The sequence below is a fragment of the Gopherus flavomarginatus genome, chromosome 8, assembly GCF_025201925.1.
Source record: "Gopherus flavomarginatus isolate rGopFla2 chromosome 8, rGopFla2.mat.asm, whole genome shotgun sequence".
In the NCBI taxonomy this organism is placed as follows: domain Eukaryota; kingdom Metazoa; phylum Chordata; order Testudines; family Testudinidae; genus Gopherus; species Gopherus flavomarginatus.
The window spans coordinates 74,116,120-74,128,846 of record NC_066624.1 but is presented as its reverse complement, the minus strand read 5'-3'; the positions used below and the strand labels follow the sequence as shown (position 1 = coordinate 74,128,846).

At 40.4% G+C, this 12,727-nt stretch overlaps 1 protein-coding gene across 2 annotated transcripts in view; it reads left to right on the top strand.

Annotated features, from left to right (window-relative positions):
- Positions 1–12,727, top strand: part of SPSB4 (splA/ryanodine receptor domain and SOCS box containing 4) — a 224,557-nt gene that overhangs the window by 91,848 nt on the left and 119,982 nt on the right. For both annotated transcript variants that reach the window (XM_050964152.1, XM_050964151.1), the window contains exon 2: positions 835–1,690. In XM_050964152.1, coding sequence (XP_050820109.1) covers positions 997–1,690 — 694 coding nt within the window. In that variant the 5' untranslated portion in view covers positions 835–996. The remainder of the gene's footprint in view (positions 1–834; positions 1,691–12,727) is intronic.

Here is a 12,727-nt window from a genome sequence, read left to right as displayed (position 1 = left end):
CGTGTACTTCCCAGTGCTTCTCATCCTTTATTTGTGCTAAAAAATAATGCAGTGCTGCAGTGTGCAACATGTGGATTACACACACTACCACACACATAGCACAAGAGCTTGCATTCTGAGCCAGATATCCCCATCTGGGGTGGCTGGCAAAGAGCTGAAATTGCAATGCTGTAGTTTCAATAGCTTGGAAAACTCCATTACTGCATTTATATCCTCCTATTCTCCTTCACTCTTTCTTCTCACGCCAAACTCAGTGAAAATAAAGCTTGACAGTTTCATGCTCTTTTTTATTTAAGGGGCAGGGTATGTTAAAGGTAAGCAGTCAAGTTTCACAGCTGTTTGTTATTAGCACTGTTTGTTGCTGTTACAAGATAAAGCCTTGGATTGTAAGGGCATATAAAGACAGGAACAGTTAGAAAGAAAAGGGGGCTCTGACATAGGACCTAGTTGTGAGAAAATGAAACAAAAAGAGTAAATAAAAATCATTATACAGCTGAATATAATGTTAATGCCTGTTGCTGGGGAATAATGTATGCCTTGTACAAGACACTATGGACCTGGCTAGACTAAATGGGTGGAAGGGCAGAAGGTGGAGAATGTCTGTATCCTATTATGAATTGGAGGAAATTACTGTCTGTATTCTGTATGCTGGTGGGCTCAGAATATCCTGCTTGCAGTCTGGTTAGTACTGCAGGACAGAGGACAAAAAAGCCGAGAAATATTATTTCTTGTTGTTTAAAATAACCTAGCTAGGATCAGAAGAAGTTTTCAGAAATGTTTGAGAGGATAAACTGGCTTTCTTTAATTAACTGAAGATTCTCGGTTTTCTTTCAGGAGTGTGTTTTCTCTGAAACCATTGCTGCTAAAGGGCTCCAAACAGGAGAAATAAATCCAGACTGCTTATCGAGTCCCTGGCTCAGCGTGCAAGTGCTTTCATGAGGTAACATTGGGCCAGAGTCAACCTTTCTTTCTCCTTTCTGAATCTACAGCCAAGAAATGGGCCAGAAAATCTCAGGGAGCATAAAGTCTGTGGATGTGAGGGAGCCCCCTTATAGACCTGTTAAACGAGAGCTGAGGGGACCAGATTTTTGCAAGCCTGCTCGACTGGACATGCTGCTGGATATGCCCCCTTCCCAACTGGAGGTCCAGTATAAACATGCTTGGAACAATGAAGATCGATCTTTAAATATATTTGTAAAGGAAGATGACAAACTAACTTTTCATAGGCACCCAGTTGCCCAAAGCACAGATTGCATCCGGGGCAAAGTTGGCTACACAAGAGGCCTACATGTCTGGCAAATTCATTGGCCCACTAGGCAACGAGGAACACATGCTGTGGTGGGTGTATCAACAGCAGAAGCTCCATTACATTCTGTAGGATATACATCATTGGTTGGTAGCAATAGTGAATCATGGGGCTGGGATCTGGGACGTAACAAACTTTATCACAATTGTAAAAACCAACCTGGGGTGACGTATCCTGTATTTTTGGAACCAGATGAGTCTTTTGTACTCCCAGACTCTTTATTGGTAGTTTTGGATATGGATGAAGGAACACTTAGTTTCATTGTAGATGGACAGTATCTTGGAGTGGCCTTCCGAGGACTGAAAGGGAAAAAACTTTACCCTGTAGTCAGTGCAGTTTGGGGGCACTGTGAAATTACAATGAGATACATCAATGGACTTGATCGTAAGTGTTATCAAACGAATGCATTATAATATCTCAACTTTTTCCAAACTATTTCTTTTTATTTAACTTTCTTCTTAACCCCTTCTCATATTGTAAAAGGAGAGGGCTGAACAGAGGACCCGTGGTTGCTGTTAAAAAATACCCTCTGTAAAACTATCCAACTATCCTTCCCATTAACTTCTTTCCACAGATGGCAGTGTGTGGCTGTGGGTTGTGTCAAAATATCAACCCAGGTCCTAAAACCGTTTTTGAATCTGTAGTACAAATTACTCTCTCTCTCTAATTTATTCTTGGTCTTCTGGCATAGAGAATGTCTGGAAATCTCAGTCTTGCAAAAGTCATTTTATTTCAGTAAAATGGGCAGGCTGGGAAAATATCCAGAAAACTTTTAATGTATTTTCATGGTAAAGTTCTGGTTTATGTGAAGTTAATATATTTAAGATATTGAAATTTAAATTATTTTGAAAGTGAGCCCCTTTTCTTAAATTCTTGACAGATTGTGGCAGAAGATGAGTTACCCTTTCTGAAAATGAAGTTTAATCTTCTTCTTTAGCTCTGATTTTGAGGCTTGATCATTAGCTAACAAACTATCCAGAGCAAGAGGCAGTATGATGATGTAGGCTCCTCTGGTGGCAGTGCAAAAGAGATTGGCTTGTGAATCACAGCCTACTTCCAGGTTTCCTTGCAGCTCCAGGAGCAGAATAAGCACTATACCCAGTTTAGCAAACACCTACTGACATGCTGGCACAGCTCTGGTGCTTGGGCACTGTGGAGGACAAGCACGCGTGGGGGTTTAGAGAGTAGAGGTAGCTGCTCTTTGGAGCCTGCTTCACTCCTGTACTGTGAGGGTTGGAACAGACAGGCCACTCAAGGTGGTAAGGGGTACTTTCTTCTTACTGGTTCACATGGCTGTACAATCTGGGCTGCAATCTGGCCCTGAACCATAAATGTAAATTCATAGTGTGTGTGACTGAAATAGCTAGCTGGATAAAAGTTCATTGGTCCTGGAATTTTACGTTACGAATTAGAGCATTGGCTATTTCTTGTAAAGAAGAATTTAATAGAAAATGCACAATCTCTCTGTCTGTCTGTCTGTCTCTCTCAATAGTTCTAAGAGGGACATATCCCTTTAGATTTGTTTTTCTCCTTTTAGCTTCTAATAGGATAGTCTAATTTTTTTCCACCAACAGTAATTCTCTGCTCATTAGCCTTATATTTGATATGTGAACTGCTGTAAAATCATAATTAAAGAACCTGACCCTCTTTAAGATGATCTTTTAACACATATACATAGCATTCTCATTGGGGAGAAAAACTTACCAGCAGAATCCTTACAAGTATATTGCAGCTAAAAATCAAATGAGACTTTCTAGTGCCTTAAAAGGAGGAAGATTAAAGGATCAAAAGTTTTGTAGCCACTAATTTGAAACCTGGAAAGAGTTCTTCTTGACAGTGTGCTATAACAACTTGACTTTCCTCTTTTTATTTTTGGAAACTGAATAAATATGAATTCAGTGCAAACATACAACTTGTTTCACATGTTGGGGATGTCATGTAGATAAGCAAAAGCTCAGTGTCTATTGCATTAAAGTCAGTTATGTTCCATTGTGTGCATTTTAGCTGTTTTGTGGGTTACTCAACTGAGTATCAGAAGATAGAAAGGACGGGGAGGATGTCCACAAATAGGAAGAAAGGAGGAGGCAGAAAGAAAGAGGTACAAAATGGATAAGTAGCAGGTGTGATGGGTTCCCCCTAAGGTGCCACCTGGAACTGGGGTACCACTGAGCCCTCTGACTCACCAGCCTGGGCTCCCTCTCTGTGTGCTGCTGTGATAAGCTACAGACCTGCTCCCGGTCCTATGCTTCCACCAGCATTCACACAGGTAGGGACACACCCAGCTGCAGTTACATGCAAGTTCTGGTCAAAACCCCGACCAGTATGAATTTATTATGCAGTTCGCCTCCCCTTAATGTGAAGAGGAAATGCAACAACTCCTGCCCCTTGAGCTAAGATTTCCAAGCACTTCACTCCAAATTTACTGGTTTAGATTAAAACATAAAATAAGTTCATTGACTATAAATAGATAGAATGTAAGTGATTATAAGTGATAGCAAACAGATCAAAGCAGATTACCCAATAAATAAAAACACAAACTAAGCTTACCATACTAGAAAGATAGGATTTGAATTGACAATCTCTCACCCTGATTGGATAATACAAGCAGGCTTGCAGATTCTCAAGGTACAAGCTGCACTTGCTTTGCAGCTTGGGATCCCCAGGTTTTCATACATAGACTAAAAATCCCTTTAGCCTGAGTCCAGCACTTCCCCCAGTTCAGTCTTTGTTACTTAGGTGTTTCAAGAAGTTTTCTTGTGTGGGGAGTGAAGAACAACAGATGATGTCACTCCCTGCCTTACATAGTTTTAGCATATGGTGGGAGCCTTCCCACCCCACTCCCCAAGCTTGGTTCCCAGACCAGTTTGTAGAAGAATAGACATCCCAAAATGGAGTGGCCTGGTCACATGCTCTTGCATATCTTGCTGAGTCATGTCAGTCATTACAGGCTGTCTGGAGCATTTTCAGGAAGGTTCACCAGATGGGGGATAAGCTTCTTTAAGACCTATTGTTTTCCCTAATGGCCCACTTCCTTGAATAGGCCCTTCACAGCCAGCTATCTAGATCAGAACCATCTTGCCTTGTGGATGTTGCCCAGGTGTAACTACATTTGAAATACAGATACATTGTCAATACAGTAATTCCTCACTTAAGGTTGTAGTTATGTTTCTGAAAAATGCAACTTTAAGTGAAACAATGTTAAACAAATCCAACTTTCCCATAAGATCTAATGTAAATGTGGGGGGTTAGATTCCAAGGAAATTTTTTTGGGGGGGGGGCAGACAAAAGGCATTATATACTGTACAGTACTGTACTGTACTGTGGTTGGATAGTGCCCCTGGCTTACTGCACACAGGCACAGCCCGCTGCAGGCAAGGATGCTAGGAAGCACCTTTGCAGCAGCAGAGGCAGCTTCACCGGAGAAGAACAGGCTCGGACTTTGCCAGGAATGCTCCAGGCCCACCCCACCCAAACCCTAAGCGCCACCAAACAGCTGTTTGGCAGCGCTTAGGACTTTCGGAGAGGAGCAGAGATGTAGTGCTTCCCTGCTCCTGCCTCTCCCTCCCAGAAAGTCCTAAGTACCGGTGAGGGAAGCACTGGGAGGGAGAAGGAAGGAGGCAGAGAAGCGGAACTTGTGCAATGCTCCCATGTAAAGTCGCTGCTCTTCTACAGAATCTTACAAGCAGGCAGCCAAACGACATATAAGGGAGCATTGCACAACTTTAAACAAGCATGTTCCCTAATTGAGCAGGGATGTAACACTGAAACAACTTTAAGCAGGACAATGTTAAATGAGGAATTACCACATTCATAGCTTCAAATACAAAAATGATACATGCATACAAATAAGATAATCATGTTCAGCAAATCATAACTTTTCCAATGACCCCTTCTATGCTCATTTTGTACAAAATGCATCATAATTATGCCATAATCATATCATAATATCACTATGAAGAATATGGGTGCAGTGTCACAACAGGGAAGAGGTAATAGTTACACCATGCTAGATGATAATTGTGGTCTATAAAATGATAGAAGAGAAAATAATCTTCCATCCTGTTTCTTGAAGGATAATCTTCTTGACTTCCGTTCACTTAGAGAAAAGCTTTGGTCTTTTCAGTGGCATGGGAGAGCTCTTTTAGATTTTGATCCTGCACTCATGGAAGTCAGTGGGTGGATTTTCAGACCTTTAATGTGAGTCATCACAGTTAAAGCTAATTTTTAAAATCAACTGGATTAGGAGTATGTTTATCTAGGCCCAACAATTTCGCTGATTGGTGTGATGAAGTTTAGAGCCACTCTCCCTGCTGGCTAGGCACTGACTAACTCAGGATGTTTCTGATCACAGGTTCACAGTTCCATCCCTTTTGTAGAGCTCGATCTTGTTGTATATTTTAATAACTTTCCATATTCTCAAGATTCGAACAGGTTGATTTCTTTGGTATGGTGACATGCACCCACTAGATACACAAATCAAATGGCTTTACGATAAAGCCTATTCTTACATTTTTATTTGTTTTATCTTCTGAAGTGTCCTGTTCACAAAAGTGCTCTGAATACTTGCTGTTCAGATGAGGGTTTTAGAATCCTCCACTGCCCATATAGCATAGTTGCTTAGCAAAGAGTGAAAAAAGGAAAAGGAATAAAGATGACAGATCAAGTGATGGATTTACATATTTGATAAACTTCTGCTCTTGTCACAGAGGCACAAATTTGATATGGGTTTTGGGCTTTATAAATCATTCTGCTAGTGATGCGTCGTACAGAGAGAAGACAACTCTGCTCTGTGAATCTTTGTGACCTGAATATAACAATGCTCTCTCTGATTGTAATGTTTATCTTTCTGTCACCTTTGGGTGTGGAACATAGTACTATAGGTCTAAAGCATTGTTCTTGTTCTCCAGTCTCCATCTGATAGTATTTCATTGCTAAAAATAAAGGACAAAAATTCTCTGCTTCTGAACCCTGCTAGCAGCACAAAGGGAATGAAATCTGGCCTTGTTTTATCTGCTAGGGAGCACCAGCAAGCCTTGAATGCCTATGCCTCCCTTCCCCATGATCTATGCCTGGGAAGCATGTGGAGAGGGATGAGGAGAGTGTCCAGAGCAGGGATCGGCAGCCTTTCAGAAGTGGTGTGCTGAGTCTTCATTTATTCACTCTAATTTAAGTTTTCATATGCCAGTAATACATTTTAACATTTTTAGAAGGTCTCTTTCTCTAAGTCTATAATATATAACTAAACTATTGTTGTATGTAAAGTAAATACGTTTTTTTAAACATTTAAGAAGCTTCATTTAAAATTAAATTAAAATGCAGAGCCCTCCGGACTAGTGGCTAGGACCCAGGCAGTGTGAGTGCCACTGAAAATCATCTCACGTGCTGCCTTTGGCACACTTGCCATAGGTTGCCTACCCCTGGTCCAGAACATGCTACTCTTTGGCCATCTTTACCTGGAGGACAGTTGCTAGCTGATGCTGGTTGTTCAATTGTGCATATTAGAACACCCATTAAGCTGCTCTAGCCTCAGACTGGGAAGAGACTCAGGGAACCATAACAGACTCCCTGATTGTCAGTCCTCCCACTCCTATTACACTGAGTGGTGTCTCAGTGCAATGTAGATTCTTGCACATGATGATTTCTTCTCCCCGCTTCATCAAACAGAGCTGTTTTATTAGGAATGCAGATTTATTCAGTCATGATCTCTTGTATTTTTCATTCAATTATGTACTTTTTTCCTGTACACACTGCTGGTGTATATATATCTATAGGGTGCCCTACCTTTGCATATAGTTTATATTTATAATATATATATGAATGATCCATACACACACATGCTATTTTCAGATGTTAGAATATGGCTTAATAGGCAAAGTTGCTATGTGATGTGTTGATCAGTTGTTCTAAGTAGAGCTTTATAAATATTGCTTTTTCTTCATCTACTTTTTCTTCAGGGAAGTTTGTAGTTAAAACTTTGTAATCTCCTAACTGCAAATAATTTGAAGGGATGGAAAACCTAAAGATGGCCTCAGTGGTTCAAAATTGCTTCAGCTTTAACTATTAAAATATTTTCCTAAAACACTGTCAGGGATGGCCCTTGGATTTTTGTGTGTTTCTGTTTATAGAGACTAGTTTAAACCATGAGAGGTAGGTTCTGACATTTGGGTTTGGTAAGCTCTTTGAGGTGGTTTTGCTTTAGCATTTAGCACAGGCCTTGCAAAGACTTGTCATTGAATGTGAACAGCTTTAATGTTTTTTTTTGTGTAACATAGTACAAAAGAATACTGTAAAGTAAGTGAACATCAGGATTCTAAACAAAATCTAGCTAAATTGAGAGACCTTTAATTGGCAACTAACATAAAATTTGAATAGTTTTTCCTGTTTTCCTCTTAAATTCCAAAGACAATTTTTACTTTTTTAATTGAATGACAAGAAGGTTTGCCAGTGCTTTCTGGGCAGTATTTTGCCCCAACAAGAACACATACTTCTTGTTGCCACATTCGGTGCAGTGAACTTTACTTTAATTGGGTGTCAAGTAGAGGTGGGCAATTTGTTAAGGAAAATATTTGGTTTGGTTCCAAAAATGTTCAAAACTTGCAGACAGATTGGAAAACTCCATTTCAGGCCAGCAAACCATGCTCCATTCAAAGAAAGAATTTGAATCCACATTTCCTTCTTTCCCAGTGAGTGGCTGAATTACCAGGCTCTGGAGTCATTCTTTTCTCTCTTTCTCGCATGTGCATAATGACTATATATATGTATCTGTACAAAGTGGAACATCTCATATAAGAGAGATTGAGAGCAACCCACCCCAGGATAGCCTAGTGGTTAGGATACTTACTAAGGACAGGTAAAATCTGAGATCAAATCCCTGCTCCAGAGTGGAGATTCAAACCTTGGGTCTTTTTATGAAGGATTTACTCCATTTGTTAGATTAAGCATAGGTGAGCTTGGTCAGTCTAAAGGTATGTCTATACTGTGATTAAACATCCGTGTTTGGCCCACACCGGTTGACATGGGCTTGCGGGGCTTGGGATAATGGGCTGTTTAATTGTGGTGTGGACATTTGGGCTCGGGCTGCAGCCTGGGCTCTGGGACCCTCCAACCTTGCAGGGTCCTAGCCAAGCCTGAATGTCTACACCGCCATTAAACATCGCCTTAGCCCAGGCCCTGCAAGCCCAAGTCAACTGGTACAGGCTAGCCAGTGGGTTTTAATTGCAGAATAGACATATGCCCTAAGGGGCTTTATCTGAGACATGAAGCTATTCACAGCTAATGATGCAGGCAGACATAAATATTCTTTAGTTACAAGCTCTCCACGTCACCCTAGACCTCAGGCTGCTCAAATGCATCATATTGCTCAGATAGATTGGGGACGGGGGGAGGTCTCCCTAAAAAAGGATACTTAAAGAAGAGGATGCTTCTATAGCAGTGGCGCAAATAGATTCTTATATTGCTCAGTGTGTGTCTCCCAGCAGGCAAATGTTCAGACAAATGGACTGCATAAAAGCTACAGCAGCTAGGGGAATGATATCTGAGCCTGAAGGTCTTTAGCATGCTGATATAGTAGGGGATCAAGCTCAAGTTTATTTGCAGTGAAATATATGCAGACAACCACTTCCTGTAATCCAGTGGTTCTCAAGCTGGGGTCCGGGGGACATGAGCAGGTTTCAGGGGTCTGCCAAGCAGGGCTGGCAGAAGACTTGCTGGGGTCCAGGGTGTAAAGCCAAAGCCCCACCACTTGGGGCTGAAGCCGAAACCTGAGCAACTTAGCTTCACAGAGCCCCCTGTGGTGTGGGGCCACAGGCAATTGCCCTGCTTGCTATCCTCTAACACTGGCCCTCTCTTATATATGCAGAAAAACAGTTGTTGTGGCACAGACAGGCTGTGGAGTTTTTATAGCATGTTGGGGCGCTCAGAAAAAAAAAGGTTGAGAACCTATGCTATAGTCGATTTATCTCTTAGTGAGCGCTTTAAAGAATCCCCGTATATGATATGGGCAAGTGAGGGGAGGGGGGTTAAAGAGTGAAAGGAGGAAATGCACAGCTTAAGGACTTTCCGCTCCTTTCAGGACAAACTCCTTTGGCCAAATTCTACTCTCATTTGCTCTATTGACATCTGAGATTGTACAGATTGGAGGTCAGACTTTGACTGTTGATGACTATTTCAACACTTCTAAAAACATTTCACTTCAATGCACAAAACATGCTACGAATATGAAGCCACACATATCTTTCCCTATGTATATGTTTATCCAAAGACCACTAAGAGATTGTGTATGTTATCTGACTTAATAAAGAATCCTGGGAAACCTAGCTGCAGACACTGAAATGAGGAATAGTCAATGTTGTGCATAAATATATCCTATAAATCCTGGTTAACATGATTAAAAATTCAGAATAATGGAGGGAGGGCAGGTTAGTGGTGATCATGGGGGATTTATATATTATGTAAATTCAGTACAGTCATTTCTACTGAGGCTGCATTTCTATCTACCATAATTAATATTTTAGAGACGTACTACAGAAGGTGTTTTTGGTTTGTGGGTTTTTTGTTTTGTGTACCAACACTGAAAAGGAACCATGAAGACATCCCAAATAAGTAAACAATAAGCAATCTTTAGCTACAGAACCTTGTACTGAACAGGCTTCCAAGGCAGAATGCATACAGAAACGTGGGGTTCAGGATGGTCACACCTGCATCACTGGGTTACTCAGAAGTGTGAACTCAGTAACCCAATGGGTGAACTGAAAGGGCTTATTACTGAAATGCAGATTGGATGACTTGGAGCAAGACTGAAGATCTTGAGCATGTACCACATGCTTGGTGGTAATGCGAGAGAACGCTACACTTTTTAAATTGGCTTTTCATTCAGAGAACTGTTTACCAAGGTTCTGCAACTGCAGCTAGCATTCAAGCCATGTACACACAGACTGACTTCCTGGTGCCTTCTCCAAACTCTTCTCTCCTGCAACTTGTGTTCCTTCTTCCAAGTTCCATGTAGGTTGGTACATGCACTAATTCAGATTTACATATTACTCAGATATTTATGTCCTTTCTAACTAGAGACATCCCAAACCTCAAATAATAGTAATTCCATGAGGAAAGAGAAACTTCAACTTACTCAAATTCATACCTGAATAGCAATTGTGAATTCTAATTCAAGATACACCAATACAAGAATTAAAAATTTTAATAGGTCCAAATGGGACAAAATCAGACTAAGGTAGAGAAAAACTCTGAATTGTTAATTTTGTATATCAAAATATTGAATGGGTTATAACTGCCATAAGAGAAGAAAATTCTAACAGAAAACAAGGAGGCAGTGGGAATTAGCAAGATTTTTGGGAAGTGTTGCTGAAACAACTGGTCAGCAGCATAATCTGGTGTCCAGCTGAGCCAATTATTACTTTAAAAAATTCTTCCTTGCCGCCTTAAGTTCCAAAAAAGATCAGCTCATATTTGGGTCTTTTCCATCCAGAATTCCATTTGTACTTAAATGGAAGGTTTCGTAGATCTGAGAGTTAAATGTACAAGACTTCTGGGATGTTTCTTGATTTAGGGTTGAATCTCAAGCTTTAAGGTTAGGATAATTTATTTGAAATTGCTTAATTGGAATTTCTGTTGCCAGAATTCAGGGAGTGCAATGACTTTGAAATGTTGTTTGCCCTTGATGTGGTAATAGTATGAATATTTGGCTCTTCTGTTTTTTATGTTGGAAAGTTTCCACTGATTTACCTTGTACAGGTTGTAATGGTTGTCATAACAAGTATTGGAATTCAGACATCTGCACAGGTAAATACACATTTGGTGAGAAGCATTTTGTAAATACAGAAAGCCTCTAGGTATTCAAAACCCACCTCTGAAATGCTCACATTTCCAAAACACTTTTGTGTGTAAACTCTGAAGGGGCACTGATCTTTACTGAGATCTCTAATAGTGTCTTGTGCTTCTCAGAATATATGCTAATATTCTTGATAATTCTCTTAATTGATAGACACTATTTGATATAGCTGGGGCATAGCTACCTCCGCCTTAATTAGGTCACTTCCAAAAAGAAATAAAGTTATTAATAAACATTTGTGCATGCTTCAAACTTGACACCTACTGTGACTGAACAGGTGGAATAAAAACATTTGCTTAACTATCCATTCCTTGAGTCAGTCTTCTGTATGCTACAGCTCTCCAACATGGTTGCTATGAATCAGAGCAAGCATAAAGATTAGTAGTTAGTGTTTTTAACGACCATAGCCAGCTGCTGCACATTAGAGCAGCTTCCAGGTTACTCTGGAAAGGGAAAGGGCAGAAAATCAGGGAGCCACAGTTTGTTGATTGGTTCTCATCATCTTTTCCCCACCCCATTCAGAGCTGCCCTGTGTGGCTGTGGGAAGGGAAGTGACTCTTTGCTATGGTTTACCCTAGTTCAGATATAACTGTTAGAGCTCTTATTCTGCTATCTTTGTCCTTTCACAGCCCAACCAGAAAGCAGGCAATGGAACAGCTGCTCACAGTGCTTCCAGCTCCCCCCAAAACTGTTCCAGAGCTTGGAGGCAAACCCGTGGGAGGCAGTGCCCACTGCTATCTCTTTAAGAATGGGGCAGATTCAAACATTTCAGTTTTAAAATTTGCCGTGTGTGTTCTTGAGGATAAAACCTTCAGTTCCCAATCAAATGCAAATTCCGCCTTTACACATTTGCCCTGAAGAACACCAGTAGAGCAGGAGTTTATTATGACTGCATTTGGTCTTTTCATTTTTTATTTTTAGTTTGTTTTAACTGAAAGAACACTGATCTGTCAGATTATGCAGCATGAATATTACATATAGAATTTTATAAAGGTGTCTAAGCCAAAATGCAAAATTATCAATGGGCAGAAAGAATTATGGTAGTGTCTTCAGTTACTGTGATTCGCATCCCCTTCTAAATGATCTTCAGCAAGAGTGACTTTTTAATGGATATGCTTTTTTTGTTTGTTTTTTTGTCGTATTTTAATACTCTGACCTGTGTAAGGGAAAGAATACTTTAAAAACATACATACAATATAATCCCATTTTGCTATCTTTTTCTTAGCAAAGGCATTCTTAGCAAAGGCAATTGGAGAATCAAGTTGTAGTAATTAACTAGCTAGCACTAAGAAGAAGCTGTCTCCAGTTTTTTGGATAAATTTTAAAAAATGGCATTTGCAATTCCCATTTTAGGAATTATGCAGCTAATTGGAGTTCTTCTCCTGCAAACACATTTTTCTTCTATAATCCCAATTTTGCTGGCAATTTCTCATTTTCACAACAACCTGAATCCCTATTTTACGTTGTCATTAACATTACATCACTGTCTGCTGGTTTGGGGCAAAGAGCCAATCACCTTCTGCCTCTCCCCATGACAGTTCCTTCACAGCCAGCTTCTCTTTCCCAACCAACCAGGG